This window comes from Rhinatrema bivittatum, chromosome 6, assembly GCF_901001135.1.
Source record: "Rhinatrema bivittatum chromosome 6, aRhiBiv1.1, whole genome shotgun sequence".
Classification (NCBI taxonomy): Eukaryota; Metazoa; Chordata; class Amphibia; order Gymnophiona; family Rhinatrematidae; genus Rhinatrema; species Rhinatrema bivittatum.
Genome location: NC_042620.1, coordinates 162,750,995 through 162,771,926, shown reverse-complemented (window position 1 = coordinate 162,771,926; position 20,932 = coordinate 162,750,995). Strand labels below are relative to the sequence as shown.

At 46.6% G+C, this 20,932-nt stretch overlaps 1 protein-coding gene across 1 annotated transcript in view; it reads left to right on the top strand.

Annotated features, from left to right (window-relative positions):
* The window catches only part of LOC115093237, a 96,256-nt gene that overhangs the window by 35,168 nt on the left and 40,156 nt on the right, over nucleotides 1-20,932 (top strand). Inside the window, exons 6-8 of the mRNA XM_029604913.1 lie at nucleotides 3,303-3,329; nucleotides 7,381-7,422; nucleotides 19,557-19,584. Of these exons, the coding sequence (XP_029460773.1) occupies nucleotides 3,303-3,329; nucleotides 7,381-7,422; nucleotides 19,557-19,584 (97 nt within the window). The remainder of the gene's footprint in view (nucleotides 1-3,302; nucleotides 3,330-7,380; nucleotides 7,423-19,556; nucleotides 19,585-20,932) is intronic.

Genomic DNA, 20,932 nt, shown 5'->3' with positions numbered 1-20,932 from the left:
CTCTGGGTAATGGGCTTCATGTTGTTGCACCAATGTGCTCTGCTGACTGGAGTCAGGTTGAACCACTAGCACCAATAAGGACTCCCTCTGTGTCAAGGCTTTACCTTCCATCATTGATGGCTACTTACTTCTCTATCCTGAGGCACTCTATGCCAAAGGAATTGACTGCACCTTGGCCAGCATTGCTATGCTCCATACCAATACAACTGAAGGCATCCTGGATGGTGTAGAGCCCAGAGCATCCAGGAAGAATAAACTGTCCAGTGCCATGGAGATTCTCCATGTTATAAAGTGCTGAGCCGACAATTTTAAAGTATTATCCACTATGATGCCTAGATCTTTTTCCTGGGATGATGGAACCTAACATCATGTAACTACAGCAAGGGTTATTTTTCCCTATATGCAACACCTTGCACTTGTCCACATTGAATTTTATCTGCCATTTGGATGCCCAATCTTCCAGTCTTGCAAGGTTCTCCTGTAATGTATCACAGTCTGCTTGTGATTTAACTACTCTGAATAATTTTTGTATCATCCACAAATTTGATAACCTCACTCATCGTATTCCTTTCCAGATCATTTATATTTATATTGAAAAGCACCGGTCCAAGTACAGATCCCTGAGGCACTCTACTGTTTACCCTTTTCCACTGAGAAAATTGACCATTTAATCCTATTCTCTGTTTCCTGTCTCTCAACCAGCCTGCAATCCACGAAAGGACATCGCCTCCTATCCCATGACTTTTTAGTTTTCATAGAAGCCTCTCATGAGGGACTTTGTCAAACGCCTTCTGAAAATCCAAATACACTACATCTACAGGTTCACCTTTATCCACATGTTTATTAACCCCTTCAAAAAAATGAAGCAGATTTGTTAGGCATCGGGAGGGACCTATTTAAGGCGGAATTTGTATGCTTAAACACTTAGCGCTTGAGAATGTTTATGTTTAGCAAGGAGAGCCATATTAGAGTTAGCCAGATAACTTAGCCAGTTTAAATAACTATTTCACGAAATGCCTTGGAATGTGTTGCGGATCCCGGCCGCGTGGGTGCCGCGACCGGGCCTGCTCACCTCGCGCTTCCCTTTACGAACTCTGAACACACTTCCCTTGCCTCAGCTGCCTGCTCTCGGCATCCTCTATGCCTCCCCCGCTCACCGCCATCGTCGTAGGCCTCACAGCAGAGCTCCCGGCGGAGATTCCGCATCTTCAGAGTCCTCAGCCCCGCCCCTAGGTGCACGCACAACCCGCGTTCCACCCTTTATAGGGCCCAGGGCGGGAACCTCGGCCCAGACGCCACCCAGTGACATCATGTACCTTCTGTACTTAAGGCGAGGCTCTGTCCCCAGAACCTCGCCTTGGCAAATGGGTCGTCTCTTAGGAGAAGATAGTTGCCGTCCTCTGTTCCTGTGTTCCTGCGTTCCTGTGTCTTCCGGTGATCCTGCATTCCTGTGTTCCTGTGTCTTCCAGTGTTCCTGCGTTCCTGTGTTCCCATGGTCCTTCCTGTGCTCCAGCCTCTGTTCCTGTTCCTGTCCCACTACCCTGGTTGTACCATCTCGTACTGATTTCTTGGTACTGGCCTCAGCTAGTCTGACCACCTCTGGACTGATTCCCGGTATTGACGTCTTGCTTGCCTCTGACCATGATTGGACCTCTGCCTGGAACTGACCTCTGCTTGCCTCTAACCATGATTGGGCCACCACCTGGAACTGACCTCTGCTTGACTCTGACCACGATTGGACCACCGCCTGGAACTGACCTCTGTTTGCTACTGACCACGCTTAGACTGATACCTGGAACTGACCCTTGCTTTGGCTGACTACCCTCAGATGGATACCCTGGCTTCCCTCAGACGGATACCCTGGCTTTGACCCTTGCGCTCCATAAGGACACTCTCTTCGCTGCCCCAGTGACCACCAGGCCAGCCTGTTCAGATGCTACCCATGGCCTTCTTCTAACTAGACCTATAGGCACTGCCTATCTTGACCGGAGGACCTCCAGTTCCTGTCTCACTTCCTTGGTCTCCGGTTCCCTATGTTCATGTCTAGTTCAGTTGCACTCCACAAGCCGCGCACCCTTTCTTGTGGTGGGCACACCTCTCCGCTACCTCTCTGGGAGATCTTCTGAGGCCCACCTAAGCCCAGTCTGTCCGGGAATCCAAGGGCTCAACCCAAGGAGCCCCCGGACTGTTATTGGTGAAGCTCCAGCTAGCCTCATTCTCCTTGTGTGCTCTGCCTCCTGGTGGCAGGCGCCCTCTGGGAACCCCCAGAGGGCCATACCAATCCTGCACCAGGCCAAGGGTCCACCTTCAGCACAACAGAATGCCCCTATGTTATCCAACTAAACATTTGCCAGATAAGACAGCCAGCTAAAATATAACTGGCTAAGTGCCCACATATTCATTTATCTAGATAACTTCTGGATAACATCTGAATTGTCCGTCTAAATGCTTCTGAATTTGGACCTCACAGTGGTCATCCACACAGGAATTCAACCCACTAACTGTGGGCTTCTTTGACTTAGATTTCTCTATATCAAGCTTTTTTTTTCTTTTTTAAAATAGATCTTGATAGTTCTTTTTATGGGGCCACTAATGCAGTGACATGAATAAAAAAAAAAATTGCACATTTCAATAATAGTGATAAATACCATAAATTATTAGAGTGGAAATCTGTCCATGTGGTAGCTTAGATGAAGAAAGATTGAGGGGCTCAGAGGCAACAGCCACACATGGGACTTCCCATGCATGCTGAGAAAGACTCCTGAATTCTGAGAGCTGGGTCCATTGGTTGATGTTAACTACTGAAAATGGCTGATTTACTACTGCTTGTATATGAGAAAGTTAATTTCATTTTCTAGCTTATTGTGGTGTCCATATCTCTTTGTTAATGCCACAGATGGGATAGACAAAGGGAAATTAGAATATGAGAAGGAAGGTGAGGGTACATAAGAACATAAGAATTTGACATACTGGGTCAGACCAAGGTTCTATCAAGTCCAATATCCTGTTTCCAACTATGGCCAATCCAGGTCACAAGTGACTGGCAGGATCCCAAAAGTAGATAGATCCCATGCTGTTAACACCCAGGGATAAGTAGTAATAGAAACAGAGGGGAAAATGATGTAAGAAATGGAGATTAGGGTTGCAAAATTCTCATTTTGATAATTCAGCCCCTTGAAAACTATGGACGTTGGGTAGTCATCAGGCTCAACAATATTTTGATTGAATAATTTTGATCTTAATTTGTTAACTCTTATAATTCAAAATTAATCAGTATGTTTTTTTTTCTCTTAACAAAACAGGAATACATGAAAGACCTGGCTGAGATGGTAAGTGCAATGTAAAGTTTGAGAAGCTGTCGGTTTCTTCTGTGCGTCTCTCAGGCTCTTCCATGACAGGCCCTGGAGCAATGATCCCAGCATCAAGCTTCCAAAGCCTTCTCAGATCAGGTCACACCCTCCTAGGTCTCTACCATAGGAGCCAACAAAGGTTAATGAAAGAAAAAACAAAACAAACAAATGTCCTTGCTTTTTGTTTCATTTTGTTTTCAAATTGCAGGCTTCCAGCCCCGGCCCAAACCACTTGCATAATGAAAATAAATACAAATCCTCCCCTGACTTGTCACAATATCCCCAAGTTCCTTGAGCCCCAGGAGTTCCCCTTCATATCTCACCCATGTGTGGGTGAAAAAAGGGCAGGAGTAATCTCTGGTTGCTGCTGCCGCCTCCCTGGTGCCATACTTTAAAATACATCTGTGGGGTAAGAGGGACTGGGGGTTCACTGCTGCCCCCTTTTCACCCACAAATGGGAATGATTTGAGGGGGGGACTCGAGAGGTCTGTGGGGAGGGGGAGGTGTAAGTTTTTGATTGGTCAGGGGGATGGGGCCTAGACCTGAGATTGTTTTTAAAATTAATTTTGTTTTTTATTTCATTTTTTGTTGTTGTTAATTTATTTTAAACAAAATGAATCTGAAAACAAAACCGAACCAAAACAGGTTTGGTGTTCATCTAAATTGTGAATGCCCTATACAAGAACATGTCTGTGTTAATACTGTTATCTTTGAGGTGAATTTATTTTTTCCAAACTTGTTTGTTAAGTTTTTAAAAACAATGAGTATAAAGTACAATACCATTCAATAATACTCATCACTAATACTTCAGTGGAACAATAGAAACTAACCCAACCTATAATACAGGGTTTCATGCTCATTACTTCTCTTAATCCCCCGGCCCAGACATTGGTACACATCCAAGGTCAATTTTTCCACAATATGACCAATGAAAAAGGATAAAGAAAAATAAACCTTTAGAAGTATCGAAACCATTACCATAACATTGTGGGGTAGATTTTAAAAAAGTACGCCCGTGCGTACTTTTGTTCACGCACCAGGCGCAAACAAGAGTACGCCGGATTTTAATAGATACGCACATAGCCGCGCGTATTCTTTAAAATCCGGGGTCGACGTGCGCAAGGCTGTGCAAAATCGGCAGCCTGCACACGCCGAGCCACGCAGCCTGCCTCCGTTCCCTCCCACCCCCCCCCCCGCACCTTCCCCTCTCTTCCCCTATCTAACCCCCCCTGCCTTTATTGCAAAAGTTACGCCTGCCCAAGGCAGGCGTAACTTGAGCATGCCGGGCCGGCTGCCGCGTGCCATGTTCTGGTCCGGTGGCTAGTCTGGAGGCTGCGGCCACGCCCCTGGGCTGGAACCACGCCTGCGGCCCTGCCCCCGGGCCAGAACCATACCTGAAGCTGCAGCCCCGCCCCGGGCCGGAACCACGCCTGGGGCCCCTCCCCTGGATGACATGCCGCCATGACATGCCTCCCGACACGACCCCCAGGAAAGCCCCGGGACTTAAGTACATCCCGGGGCTTGCGTGCTCCGCCGAGCCTATTCAACATAGGCTCGGCGTGCGCAAGGGGAACTTCGGGCAGGTTTTCGGGGGGTATGCGTGTATCTTACGCGTGTACCCCTTTGAAAATCTGCAACTGTATGTACAAAATGATCCTTTTCAATCTCCATGTTCTCATTACATGTTCCCATAACACTTTACCCTTCACAGGTTTAAAATCACATTCCTAACTGCTGGCAAAAGTTGGTCTAAAAAGTGTTGCTACACATCCAACATTATCTTGTATTTTTTTTTTTTCAATTGAGTTTTTGTTGTGGGGACTTTAAACGTTAATAATTTAATCATTCTAGAATGCCATAATGCCACTGTTGGGCTATCTTTTTTAATCCAAGCGGATAAGATCTTTTTTTTTGCAGTAATTCCAGTTTTTTGTCTAATAAGAAGAAAGGTAAACCTTCAGTTGCCCTATATAATAAAAATTTGGGGAGGTTAAAAATTCCAGAGGAACTCACAGAACTGTATTTTAAATGGTCTAGATGAAGGTTGCGTTTGGGAAGGCTATACATGCATTAAAGAGAGCCTTTTGGGCAAAGATGAGCCCTTCTGCAGCTCGCTTGAAATGTGGTGAGGCAATTGGTAATTATGTGCATAGGTTTTGGTTATGCCCTGCGATGCAAAACATTTGGGATAAAGTGAGGTTCCAAAGCTCGAGTTTCTTGACAGTGTTTATACCGTTAGATCTGAAAATTTGGTAAGTCGGACATTATGAGATGACTGCCCCTGATTTAATTCCAACTCAGAAGCTACTATGAGACAAAGCTGGAAATATTGAGTAAAAGGTGATCTTATCCACTTGAGGTCAATTTTAAAAGCTGGGTATGCAACAAAATCGGGAGATGTGCACACATGTCCCATCCGATTTTAAAAGTCACCTTCATACACACACATCTCCCGATATGTGAATATCTCATGTAAAATTAAAAAGGGACATAATGTGTGTGGGGAGGGGCCATTCCGGGACTGGGCCAAGAGGTGTACTCACGAGTACCTACACATCTGGGCGCACTCAGATCCAATGCCGCCTAAGTTTACATCTTCTACAGAGGAGGTGTAAGTAAAAATGTATATAGATATGCCTGAGGGGTTTAAGGGGTCTGGGGCAACTGGGGAGAGTGCAGGCTAAAGAACCAGGGGGATCTGGAGGACCTAGTTCTAAACTGGGTGAACTAATGGATGAACTAGTGAAAGTGATCATGGAGGGGATGCGTACCTGTAAAAAAAGTTTCCCCAATTGTGCAGCTCAAACCCATCTTTATGCAGCTGTGCACACCCACTACAAAATTGGACACACACATACGCATACTTAGGGCTAGATTTTAAAAGCCCTGAGCCGGCATGCCTATTTTGCATAGGCCGCCGGCGAGCGCAAAGCCCCGGGATGCACGTAAGTCCCGGGACTTCGTAAAAGGGGCGGGGAGGGGGCGTGACAGGGGTCAGGGGGAGGTCCGGGGTGGGTCCGGGGGCATGGCGATGGTTCGGGTGCAGGCCGGGAGGGCGGTCCCAAGTCCCCTGGCACTGCGGCGTGTGCCGGGAGAAGCTGAGGCGGCGCGCGCAAGTTACGCCTGCTTCAAGCAGGCGTAACTTGCACAACAAAGGTAGGGGGGGATTTAGGTAGGACTGGGGGGTGGGGTAGATAGGGGAAGGGAGGGGAAGGTGGGGGGATGCGGAAAGAAAGTTCCCTCCGAGGCCGCTCCGATTTCGGAGTGGAGGCAGGCGGCGCGGCTCGGCGCACGCAGGCTGCCGATTTTGCACAGCCTTGTGCTCGCCAACCCCGGATTTTATAAGATACGCGCAGCTTATAAAAACCGGCGTAATTTTGTTCGCGCCGGTTGCGCGAACAAAAGTACGCACGCACGTACTTATTTAAGATCTACCTCAGCAGCTATTTTATAATATACACGCAAATGTGCACATGTGCATCCACATACCTGTTTGAAAGTTGCCATCTTTATTAACCCCTAGATTTATCAAAATTCTATAAATATATTGGAAATAGCACCCGTGATAAAAAAAGGAGTGTGGTTAAGTTTGTACAACACAAATCTACTCCTCTAGTTATACTTTCATCCATTATAATGACTACAAATCTTTAGTGATGTCAATTTTTCTATGTTTTTGTAACACCACTCCCCTAAACCCCCACCTTCCAAAACCCACTCCAATTCAAAGTGCCCCTCTACAGGGGTACATATATAGAGAGTGTCAGATTGACACTCTCTCTCTCTTTCACCACAATGCAAAGCTATCGCAAGTACAACACACTGAAAAATAGGTGTAGTTATTTCCGGAGCTAAATCATGCATTGCTGTATCACATTGGACGTTAATGACCAGAATTTGAATTTGTATTGCATTATCTATCATGTTAGGGCATTAATGCGTGCGTTAAGACCCTATCACAAAATGATAAATGATCCAATTAGAGCATTTTTATAGACACAAATGTAACAAACATTTTTATTCAAAACAGATATTAGAGACCGAAGAATTTGAACTCTACATTCACAAGAAGGTAAACACAAACTTGTCAGATTTCGGGGGTTAGGTTTTTATGTATTTGTTTAACAGGCTTACAAACTTCTTTCTCAATAAAATAACTTGCCACAGCTGTGCACAAAACTTGCATATAAAAACAATGCAGACAGTTAAAATTAAAAAATGTACAAACATTCAAATTGGAAAAAAATCATAAAAAATATCATGAAAACAGAACATGGGAATAAATCAACAGCAAACAAGCAAAAAATATACCATATGGGTAACTCCTGGGCAGGAAAACCCTGGTATTAAAACTAGAGGCCCACTTCAGAAAGGGTGGATGCTTATTGCACAGTTCTCACTAGAGATGTGCAGGGAAAAAAAAATTATTTTAGTTTTTCAGTTTGTTTTTGAGAGGTTTATTTCCCACAAACTTCGGTTCATGGATTGCTGAATTTATTTCATTCATGTGAAAAAAAACAAATCAAGCAATTAAAAAAAAAAAGAAGGCAAAAAACAAAAATAAGCTCTCCCTCCTGGAGCAATGCCTGAACCAAGATCCCCCCCAGCCCCCATTATCCAGTCTAGTGGGGATCCACTGGCTCGGTCTAGGCCGAAGCCTCAGACTTCCATATGGTGAGGACCCAGCCTCCAGGCTGTTGCTGCATCAGGCCTGAGCCCAAGCACCAGCCAGAACAGGCCTTCAATGAATACCCGACAGATTAGGTAAGGTTTTGGTTTTGGATTTTTTTTTATTTTCAGGGGTCTCAGGTGAGGCCCTGGCTTTGGGCCTCCACTGAGAATCTGATGTTGCACTCAGGCCTCTAGACTATGGTCCTTGCTTTGGGTCTCGGCCTATGTCTGAGCGTAACACCAACACCTTGGTCTAGGCCTGAAGCCGGGGCCTCACCTAGGGCTTAAGCCATGGCCCCTGCCTTGGGCCTCGGCTTATGCTATGGGCGAGACCCCGGCTTAAGGCCTAGACCTAGGCCCGATGCATTTGTTTAAAATAAAATGAACAAATTAGCCTTATTAGTCGCATTTTGCACTTTCGTTTTAAACAAATTCACATTACTAGTTGTCACCATTCTAACATCTTTCAGAGTCCAGGATTTCCTGTGGGGGGGAAGCTCAGCTTTCAGGCCCTTTTGCATTAGCTCCTCACAAATTCTTCTATAAGTATCTCTCTCTCCCCAAGTCTTGTAAAGAGCACTGATGATCTCCCAACTTAGGCAACAATCAAGATCATGCTGGAGACTGGGTGTATTCTAACCAGGGATTAATTTGTAGGCACTAAAGAAGTAGAACTGTGAAGGGAGTGAGATGGGTAGTGCCAGGGCCAATTGTGAGCTCTCTTTCACACACGTACTCAAACATACTGGTTGGCAAAGGACGGCTGGGGGTTAGGGATGCAGGATCACTGGGGTAAGAAGGAGAAGGCAAATAGATAGAATTGGAATCTCACTATCATTCACTTCTCTGCCCTGATGATCCTGATCCTCCACCCCAGCCCTCCCCATGAATTCCCCAGTGGTTCTTGTTCCTCCACTCAGTGATCCTAAAGCCCCTAAATCTAAACCTCCTATTCCGGGTGATGCTCAAGCTATTCCTCTCCTGGGAAAATCACCCTCTCTAGCAATTCTATTCCTCCTCATCCAGTAATATACAGGCCTCCTTGTCAAGTCAAAATCAGCTGGCTCACCTTTGCCTTGGAGGGTGGGAGCAAACTGGTGTGCAGTGTCCGCTATCTTCAGTCTCCTTGCTTAGGGGTGTGAGGCCTGCTCTTTGCATTCTCTGGAGTGGAAAAAGGGAGAAAGCCACATGCTCTTCTCTCTTTCCATCCCACCACACCCTATCCTATCCCCTCCCCATTTTCATTCTTTCTCCACCTCCTCCGATCAATTTACTCACAGTCTGCCCCCATTCTAATCATCTCACTCACATCTCATAGTCACTCACACCCTGCAGCATCTTTGATCTCCTGACTTACTCTTTTCCCTTTTTCTCCATGATTCCACAGCAATTCCAATCTATTCACTCACTTTTGCACTCACACCCCATCACTCAATCTCCTTCCCTGCGCCACGATCCCTTTATTCACTTATTCCCCCCTTCTCTGCATCCCTTCTTTTACTCCCTTGGCTCTTTTGCCCTCATGAGTGGAGTCACAGCAGCAGAGGTAACAGGGTCTCGGACAATGGTATAATAAGTAGTGAGTCAACACACCCAGGAATGGCAGAAGCAGTGGGGCTGACAGGCATTCACCCCATGTGTTTTTACCTTGCTCTCTTAAACTATGCTGGGAAATTGCACAAAACTTAAAGCCATGTGGCTGCCCTTGTTTCAGGGTAAGCAACTCCAACACTCTCTGTTCTTCTCTGCTTCCTCCAAGGGCTGGGGTACCATAAATGATCCAAAAAACTACTGACACTGGTCTGTTTCTACAGAGGGAGTCAGAATTGATATACAATAGGGATGTGAATCAGGTGCCCGATCATTCCCGCTTTTGGGTTCGTCTGGATGCTGGGATCCCCATTTTTTTAGTGAAAAATTGTTTTCCGGGTTAGTGTGCACTAACAGGAATTAGCGCGCGCTAACAAAAATAGCAAAAAGTAACAAAAAATTACAAAAATAAACATTTTTTTGTTAGCGCGCGCTAACCCGAAAAATGATTTTTATGAAAATTTGGGGGGAAAAGTGATTGTTTCTTCTTTTACCCGATATATTAACAAATTTAGAAATATCGTATATTTCAATTCATTAGAAAAATGATTCACATCCCTAATATACACTGCTGGCTCTGCACCAGTTTATCATGTCCCAAAAAAAGATGGCAGAATACAGTTCTGGGCTGAAATTAAGCATTCAATAATAGAGATGTGAATCGTTTTTCATATCGTCTTAACGATAGAAATCGTGTGGCAGGGCAAGAAAATCGTGTTAGGCACGATTTTTTAGTTAAAAAATCGTTAAAAATCGTTTTTTCCGATTAGTGCGCACTAACTTGAGTTAGTGCGCACTAACGGGAGTTAGTGCGCACTAACTGGGAGTTAGTGCGCACTAACTGAAAATGATACAATTTGACACTTTTCAGGTCAGTTAAGGTCAGTTTAGGAATGAATATGTATTCCTATTGGCTGCCCTCTTATTTATACATGTTACCAAGCTTCCCACTGACAGTATATGGGAGATGGGAAATGGAAACAGTTGGTAGCTTGACAAAACAAGTAATGTGATCAGTTAATGTGACTAGAACTTGTGCCCTAACCCTGATACCAGGGGTATTGTGATCTTCCTGCACACAGTGCCCTATCCCTATTAATACCAGGAGTGTTGTGATCTTCCTGCACACAGTGCCCTAACCCTGGCACCAGGGGTGTTGTGATCTTCCTGCACACAGTGCCCTATCCCTATTAATACCAGGAGTGTTGTGATCTTCCTGCACACAGTGCCCTATCCCTATTAATACCAGGAGTGTTGTGATCTTCCTGCACACAGTGCCCTAACCCTGGCACCAGGGGTGTTGTGATCTTCCTGCACAAAGTGCCCTATCCCTATTAATACCAGGAGTGTTGTGATCTTCCTGCACACAGTGCCCTAACCCTGGCACCAGGGGTGTTGTGATCTTCCTGCACAAAGTGCCCTATCCCTATTAATACCAGGAGTGTTGTGATCTTCCTGCACACAGTGCCCTAACCCTAGCACCAGGGTTGTTGTGATCTTCCTGCACACAGTGCCCTATCCCTATTAATACCAGGAGTGTTGTGATTTTCCTGCACACAGTGCCCTAACCCTGGCACCAGGGGTGTTGTGATCTTCCTGCACACAGTGCCCTATCCCTATTAATACCAGGAGTGTTGTGATCTTCCTGCACACAGTGCCCTAACCCTGGCACCAGGGGTGTTGTGATCTTCATGTACACAGTGCCCTATCCCTATTAATACCAGGAGTGTTGTGATCTTCCTGCACACAGTGCCCTATCCCTAATACCAGGGGTGTTGGGATCTTCTTGCACACATCCCGGTATCAGGGATAGGGCACTGCATGCAGGAAGATCACAACACTCCTGGTATCAGGAATAGGGCACTGTGTGCAGGAAGATCACAACACCCCTGGTATTAGGGATAGGGCACTGCGTGCAGGAAGATCACAACACTCCTGGTATTAATAGGGATAGGGCACTGCATGCAGGAAGATCACAACACCCCTGGTATCAGGGATAGGGCACTGTGTGCAGGAAGATCACAATACCCCGGAGGAGTGAGGGTCAGGCAGCTCCCCCCTGTCTGTGAAGCCAGCCTCTCACTAGTAATGCAGGGAGGGAGCTGTCTCAGACTTCACCATCCTCCCCCCCCCTCACCCACACACCATTCACTAGCTGGGACATGGGGGAAGTCAGGAGTGAGGGTCAGGCAGCTCCCCCCTGTCTGTGAAGCCAGCCTCTCACTAGTAATGCAGGGAGGGAGCTGTCTCAGACTTCACCATCCTCCCCCCCCCCTCACCCACACACCATTCACTAGCTGGGACATGGGGGAAGTCAGGAGTGAGGGTCAGGCAGCTCCCCCCTGTCTGTGAAGCCAGCCTCTCACTAGTAATGCAGGGAGGGAGCTGTCTCAGACTTCACCATCCTCCCCCCCCCCCCTTACCCACACACCATTCACTAGCTGGGACATGGGGGAAGTCAGGAGTGAGGGTCAGGCAGCTCCCCCCTGTCTGTGAAGCCAGCCTCTCACTAGTAATGCAGGGAGGGAGCTGTCTCAGACTTCACCATCCTCCTCCCCCCCCCCCTCACCCACACACCATTCACTAGCTGGGACATGGGGGAAGTCAGGAGTGAGGGTCAGGCAGCTCCCCCCTGTCTGTGAAGCCAGCCTCTCACTAGTAATGCAGGGAGGGAGCTGTCTCAGACTTCACCATCCTCCCTCCCCCCTCACCCACACACCATTCACTAGCTGGGACATGGGGGAAGTCAGGAGTGAGGGTCAGGCAGCTCCCCCCTGTCTGTGAAGCCAGCCTCTCACTAGTAATGCAGGGAGGGAGCTGTCTCAGACTTCACCATCCTCCCCCCCCCCTCACGCACACACCATTCACTAGCTGGGACATGGGGGAAGTCAGGAGTGAGGGTCAGGCAGCTCCCCCCTGTCTGTGAAGCCAGCCTCTCACTAGTAATGCAGGGAGGGAGCTGTCTCAGACTTCACCATCCTCCCCCCACCCACACACCATTCACTAGCTGGGACATGGGGGAAGTCAGGAGTGAGGGTCAGGCAGCTCCCCCCTGTCTGTGAAGCCAGCCTCTCACTAGTAATGCAGGGAGGGAGCTGTCTCAGACTTCACCATCCTCCCCCCCCCCCTCACCCACACACCATTCACTAGCTGGGACATGGGAGAAGTCAGGACTGAGGGTCAGGCAGCTCCCCCCTGTCTGTGAAGCCAGCCTCTCACTAGTAATGCAGGGAGGGAGCTGTCTCAGACTTCACCATCCTCCCCCCCCCCCCCCTCACCCACACACCATTCACTAGCTGGGACATGGGGGAAGTCAGGAGTGAGGGTCAGGCAGCTCCCCCCTGTCTGTGAAGCCAGCCTCTCACTAGTAATGCAGGGAGGGAGCTGTCTCAGACTTCACCATCCTCCCCCCCCCCCCTCACCCACACACCATTCACTAGCTGGGACATGGGGGAAGTCAGGAGTGAGGGTCAGGCAGCTCCCCCCTGTCTGTGAAGCCAGCCTCTCACTAGTAATGCAGCGAGGGAGCTGTCTCAGACTGGTATCAGGGATAGGGCACTGAGTGCAGGAAGATCACAACACCCCTGGTATCAGGAATAGGGCACAGGTTCTAGTCATATTGACTGATCACATTACTTTTTTTGTCAACTACCAACAGTTTTCATTTCCCATCCCCCCAACCATCACCTCAGTTGGAACCTTGGTAACATCAATAGATAAGAGGGCAGCCAGCCAATAGGAATACATATTCATTCCTAACTGACCTTTACTGACCTGGAAAGTGTCAATAATTTGTATCATTTTCTGTTAGTGTTCCTGAGTTTCCATTTCCATTTCCCATCCCCCCAACCATCACCTCAGTGGGAACCTGGTTAACATCAATAGATAAGAGGGCAGCCAGCCAATAGGAAAACATATTCATTCCTAACTGACCTTTACTGACCTGGAAAGTGTCAATTTGTATCATTTTCAGTTAGTGCGCACTAACTCGGAGTTAGTGCGCACTAACTCCCGTTAGTGCGCACTAACACGATTTAACGATTTTTAACGATAAATCGTTAGAATTTCTATTGTATCGTGTTCTATAACAATTTAAGACGATATTAAAATTATCAGACGATAATTTTAATCGTTAAAAAACGATTCACATCCCTATTCAATAATGGACACAAAAAGGGGTTGAATTAGCACAAGCATGAACGTTGTGAGTGCTTTTCATCAAGGCTTGAAGCCTTGACAATTGGCACTCCTTCTCACAAGTTTCAAACTTGTGCAAATTCAAACCTTATTGTGTCTGTCCTTTGCTCTGCAATGTCTGCTTCAGTGTCACCCCTTCCCTCTTCCATTCTCTGTAATACAGAAGAAGTGGAGGGAGAGGTAATAAGAAGGGAGGGGCAGGAGTAGGGAGCAGGTTGGCTGTTCTTTTCTCTCAGGTCGATACAATAAGGTGCGTTCATTTGAGTGCACCATTTAACTTGCAATTGGCTATGTGTTTTCAACGTGCGTCTATTACCCCTTATATAGTATTACAATATATTCCACTGCTAGAGGTGCAAAAACTCAGATGCGGCAATGGTCAACCTACCAGGCTCATCAAAAACTTGATTGAAGGTTTGAACAAACCACTGTAGGTCCTGAAGAAGAGGGTCTCCTTGTTCCCATAAGGGGAGGCCCAGGACAAGGCCTTCCCATCAAAGATGGAAAGGATGAAGGTAGTCTTCATGCTGTTGTTGGAGAATTGAGCTGGTTGTAAAGTAAAATGCATGAAACATTGACACTGACTAGGATCCCCAGCATTTTGGGGTAGTACCGGAAGACGGAGTGTGGTTGAGGTAGGTGCAGGCACTGGAGTCTTAGGAGGTGCCGGATTAACTGTAGTGGTTGCAACCAGATGGGTGCTGAGGCATTCCTTATCTGCCAATATCTCCAGGAAGTGCTGCTGCTGTTGAATTTTCTGAGCCAGGCCCGGAATGGCCTGGAGCCCTGAGAGGTCCGCCAGGTCCATGGCCTCAGCAAACTATTACGAAGGTAGACCCTGGGTCCGAGACGAGGTTGTCACTATTAGGGATGTGAATCGTTTTTTGACGATTTAAAAAAATCGTCAGATATTTTTTAAATCGTCAAAAATTGTTAAGAGTCGCGATACAATAGAAATTCCCCCGATTTATCGTGAAAAATCGTAAATCGGGGGAGGGGGAAGGCAGGAAAACCGGCACACCAAAACAACCTCTAAACCCACCCCGACCCTATAAAATTAATCCATTACCTTCCCCCACCCTCCCGAACCCCCCCAAAACGTTTTACGAGTACCTGGTGGTCCAGTGGTGGCGCGGGGACTGATCTCCCGCTCTCGGGCCATCGGCACCATTTTGGCTGCCACTCAAAAATGGCGCCGATGGCCCGATAAAAAAACAACCCATCTGACCCTTTAAAAATGACCCCTTAGCTTCCCCCACCCTCCCGAGCCCCCCAAAACATTTTTAAATTACCTGGTGGTCTAGTGGTGGTCCCGGGAGCGATCTCCTGTTCTCGGGCCGTCGGCTGCCACTCATAAAGATGGCGCCGATGGCCCTTTGCCCTTACCATGTGACAGGGTATCCGTGCCATTGGCCGGCCCCTGTCACATGGTAGGAGCACTGGATGGCCGGCACCATCTTTAAAATGGCAGTGGCCATCTTTATGATAGCGGCGGCCATCTTTAAAGATGGCGCCGGCCAGCCAGTGCTCCTACCATGTGACAGGGGCTGGCCAATGGCACGGATACCCTGTCACATGGTAAGGGCAACGGGCCATTGGTGCCATCTTTATGAGTGGTAGCCGACAGCCCGAGAACAGGAGATCGCTCCCGGGACCACCACTAGACCACCAGGTAATTTTAAAATGTTTTGGGGGGCCCGGGAGGGTGGGGGAAGCTAAGGGGTCATTTTTAAAGGGTCGGGTGGGGGGTTTTTTTATCGGGCCATCGGCGCCATTTTTGATTGGCAGCCAAAATGGCGCCGATGGCCTGAGAGTGGGAGATTGGTCCCCGCGCCCCCACTGGACCACCAGGTACTCGTAAAAAGTTTTGGGGGGTTCGGGAGGGTGGGGGAAGGTAAGGGGTCAATTTTAAAGGGTCGGGCCTCACTAAAAAAAAAATTAACGATGTGAATCAGAAACGATTCCAATTCACATCACCACCGATCAGATTTTTTTCTCCCTCCAGCCGAACCCGATCGTTAAGACGATCGGGCACACTATTCACATCCCTAGTCACTATCTGCAGTAAGGAGGCCTTGCAGGTTCTTGTCATCGGTAGGTGGAGCTGGCTGATATGGAGACCCAACAGGACCTTCATCAATACCAGCCCTCGTTCCCTGCAGGTTGAGTCCTTCGGCACCAGGGCCGGCTGGACCTAAGAGTGGGTCTCCAGAGAAGAACAACTCCACGAGGAAGTAAGCCAATGGAGCCCAGAATGAACCAGAAGTCAGGCAGGCAGCAATCTAGTGAAGTCCAAGACCATACCAGGAGTTGGGGCAGGCAGCAATCCAACAGAGTCCAAAGATGTACCAGAAGTTGGCAGGCAGAGATCTAACAAAGTCCAAAAGTGTACCAAAAGTCAGGACAGGCGACAATCCAGCAGGTTCAAGCCGCAAAGAAGTTTGTCACCGGCAGCAGCTCTCTGCCACTGCAGGAGAGGTCGGGACTGAGCCGGAGCTGTGTCGAGCGACTGCGACCGGCCACAGAACGCCACGACTGGCACGTGTAACAAGCAGGTGGAGCTAACTAGAGCAGAGGCTCAACTGGAGCTTCACCAATACCAGCCCTTGTTCCCCTTAGGTAGAGCCTTCAGATACTGGGGCTGGCTGGACTTAGGCACGGATCTCTGGGCATGAGAAGATCCACAATCATGCAATGTCATGGTACAGGCAGTGGTCTGGGCAGGCGGAATTCAGTCAGGAGCAAGAGCAGGCCATGATTAGGGGCAGGCAGAGGTCAAGCAGCGTCAAGGTCCAAGCCAAGGTGAAAGCCAGAAGGTAAATCCGATATGAAGCCAGGAGCCAGTCCAAGGTCAAAGCCAGAAGTCCAATACAAGAGATGAGGAATGAAGAAGGGCGGAGAAGATGAGGGATCACAGGAGCAAGACAGACACTGAAGACAGACAGAGGAGGAACTGACCATGAAGACAGGAACTCAACAGATAACCAGCCTGCCAGGAACCAGGAACCAGACAAAGGGACTCAGGAACACACTCAGCATGATCAGGAACCTAGAATAAGAATCATGAACTGGAATGCAGAGGTAATGTACTTTTCAAGATGAGACAACCTATTGCCAAAGCATAGGAGGGATGTTCAGGGTAGCCTTAAATACCCTGGAGGCTATGATGTAATCTGGAAGTACCCCAGCAGGATTCCTGCTGCCAACCCTTTAAATAGCAGGAGATTGGTGCGCACGCATGCCCTAAGGAGGGCAGGGTCCCGTGATCTTGACATTCTGCCACATAGGAGAAGCGCGGCACAGCTTCCTGCCACGTCTGGGAAAGGCAGGCCAACATCGGGTAATTTTCGCAGGAGTCCGGAGGATGGTCACATCTCGCCAGGCCCAGGCTGGAGATAAGTGTGGCAGACCACAGGATGGGCCTACAGACCGCCAAGCATAACACTTAGCTGATTTTTTGCATGATAATTTGGGTACATCACCCAACAACTTCTCTAAATTATGTCTCTTTAGTACATTGGCCCCGTAGTAAAGTAAATGATAGTGAACAGTGGTGGGGAAATTAGAGCTGGTTTGAACTCCCATTTCATGGATAAACACACTGATTCTTTTCTCTCATTCCAGAAAAAATTTCACATTTTTTTAGAATATTCAGCATTGCAAATACAATAAAATTTTAACAGTAAAAAAAAACTAGTAAATATGGGCACAGGTGCTCATTTTCTAAAGGAGCCACATTTTCTATTGTGCTTCAGTGTCTCTGTTCCTCTCCCCTACAATATACAGGGTGGCCCAAGGAAAAGTAGCCCACTTCCAAAACCAATGCTATGCAGGCAGGCTACTTTTCCATGGGCCACCCTGTAGAACTTGATATATTTCTATGTATCTGATGCTAAACAATTAGGAGGCCAATGTACTAAAGTGTGCCAATCTTCGTGCACACTTCAGTAAATAGTGCACATTATTTTTCTACCAGGATTTATATACAAATAAGCTTGGAAGAGAAAAGGCACACATCATTTTTTATATTAAATTTTACAGCATTTAAATGTAGTTAATTTTTGTGAAATCAGCTCTGCAAAATAAATTTCATGCTTAGATTTACTATGCACAAATTGTTAATGAGCTGCTTTGCAGAATTCTGTGCCTCATCAACTCAACCATTGATTTAAATAAAATTTCACACATGTAAAAAGTACTTGCAAAATTTTACTATTAGCAAAGTCAAAAGAATTTGCAAAGGTTGTTTTGCACACTAAAAGGAGAACTAGCAGGCCCTATCTCAAATAACTGTCAAGGGCAGCAGGAATTAAACCCAAACACCTAAGAATTCAAGACTAGGGGATCCTGCAGTGGAGCCACAGTGACTCTAGTTCAGGCTGAGAGATCTCCTTCAGTCACTTTTTTCACTATTAGTTATCTTATACAAAAGCACAAGGATTTTTCCAAGATGTTGCCTTCTTCTGGTCTTATTGAGAGTTTTGGATCCCTCTCTTCATTTTAATTATAGGATTCTTTCCTTATATTGGCAATTTACAAGGGGAGTCGAATTTCTTCAAAACTTACTTTGTCTGCACTTTGGGGCCGATGCAAAACAGTGCGCTCAGCACGTTTTGGAGGCGCGACCACAACCCTTTATGCTATGAGGGGATTAGCACCTCCACAGCGTGCTTCCAACGCGCCGCGAAACTAATAGCGCTCATCATAAACAAATGCATGTCGATGAGGCTATTAGTTATTTACCTGACATGCATAAAAAAAAAATGTGCACCCCAAAAAGTTGTACAGAAAAACTGAAAATACTGCTTTTCTGTACATCTTCCTACTTAATATCATGGTGATATTAAGTCAGAGGAAAAAAAAGTTAGGGAAACAGATGCTCAGTTAACGAGCGTCCATTTTCCTAACCCGTTGTTGTGCATAGGTTCAGAAAATAGATGCTCGTAAAATTGAGCGTCGCTTTCCTAACCCACGGACAGCCGACCTCTCCTGGGCACATGCTGCCAAGGAGATGCTAGGGGATCTCAATTGACCCTAGCACTTCCTTGGCAGCTCGACCCCTAATTTAAATATTGCATGGCACCCCCAGGAGAGGTGCCTGGGCGCGCATTAGAAAAGTGGGCACTGAACACTGAGCACCAGCTTTCGGTGTACATTTTTTGCATCGGCCTCAATATGTATCTTTCACTAATGGAAAATCTTTCATACTTAAGGTTTCGTATTCCTCCAAGGAGCTCACAGCCTACCAGGAGTCAGGCAATTTCTTCCACTGCCAAGCTTTAGGTAGTCTTTCAGGATCTCAGCTCTTTTCTTTCCAGCTACTCACAACAAACGTAGTTACCTGAACACTCTAAATCTGACCTCATTCTTTCTGAATATTTTCCTTTAGAGGATGCTATTAAAATCCCTTGGGCCTTACCACTAGGACTTAAAATATAGGAGTTTACAGATCTCTGGGTCATACTACATAAATTTAAAAAAATCCCACAACAAATTCAGAACATGCTTCACAATGAAGGAACATTTTCTCAGGAGGATACAGATGAAAGCCAAACATTCATATATAATAGGAATTGCCTCCTGTCAGTTAAAATTAATGAATCAAATGCCATCTTTGATTATTAGCCATGAGTTTGCATTCTGTGCAACAAACCCAAATTCACAACAAATTGATTAATCATTACAATCTTAATATTTTATTGGTAAAACTAAAGTTTAATAGAGTTTAAACAACATTTTGTTTTAAAGGTTATAAGAATGAAGGCTCATCTGAAAGGTAAGAATCATTAAAGAAAATATATGTTTTTGGCACTATAGTAAATTGCTAATAAAAATAATACTTTTTTCAAGGCCTTTTTAAATTCCATTTATAGCGGAGGGAGCCAGGAGAGGGAAAGGGCCAACACTGAGTCACTTTCATTTTTATATTTTTCATCAGTGAGGTTGAGGAACAGGCTAGGTCAACAGGAGCAGCTATAGGTAATGCTTGGGATGGAAGGAGTCACACAGACTCATTAGCTGTTACAGCAAGCTGGCACACCCCTGTTTTTTGTTTTCTGGCAAACATTGCTGGAACACAGGCCTTGCACATGTGTACGTGCATGAACTGCAGCATATAGTCCCTACTGCTAAGATAAGTGAGTGTGACACTCGGTGACTGACGTGCTGTGAGTGGTTTGCTTACTCGGTGTGTGAGGGTGGTATTGCTTTCAAAGGTTGCTCCCTTGGGCCTGCATTCCAATACACCTTAACAGGCAGTGTGTGTTCCTAAACTGAGCACAGACACCTTTAACGCAGCTTTGATGGAGTGGTTGCCCACTCGAGTGGGAGTACCTCTGACAGGGCAGCATATGGACAGCGGTAGGAATGGTCTTGCACCTTTAAGTGCTCATTTTTAATAAGAACACTCACTGTTTACATGTACTGTTCAGTGAGGGACAGAGGTGTGCAAGTGGCCCTGGTGACACATCAAGTATGCTGGAGAACTTGAATGTTATACTGCACATTTGGCTGTTTTTCTCACATTGGACTCCTCCCCCCACGCACCAAGGTTTTACCTGGAACTAATTGGAGTAGACCAAGTAATGCAGTGTTTATGGGTTGTGCTAGGCTACCCACAACTATGCCTGGCAAAGACCCTTGAAAAGTCATGGAGAGAGGTTGTGCTGCTTAAGAAAATGCCCAGTGAATGTGGGAATGCTGTGCTGCATGGAACAGGCACTGTAAAGGAGTAGGTTGTGTTTGGCCTATAGGGATGATTAAGATGAGTGCTTACCATCATGCAGCTTTTCACACTGCATGTGCTGAGAATTCTGGGTGCATGGCTTTGTGTGTGTGTGGGAGTGTGGTAGCTCATGGCAGGCTTGTCACATGAGTCCCATTTTTCTGTCATTGTTGTCTGTTAGCACCTCTCACTATTTCATATCATGCACAGTTGACATAGAGGTTGACACACCAGCTCCTATTTTTTTTTTTATCACTCCCTCTGTGCTGTGTAAACACAGGAACAGTATGCCTGCATCTATCGCCCATATGAAAAACAATACCTTTTCAGTGCAAAGCTAGATGTGTTCTGCCTTTATCTGCCTATAAAGGGATGGGCCACCATTTCCTAAACACTGTAG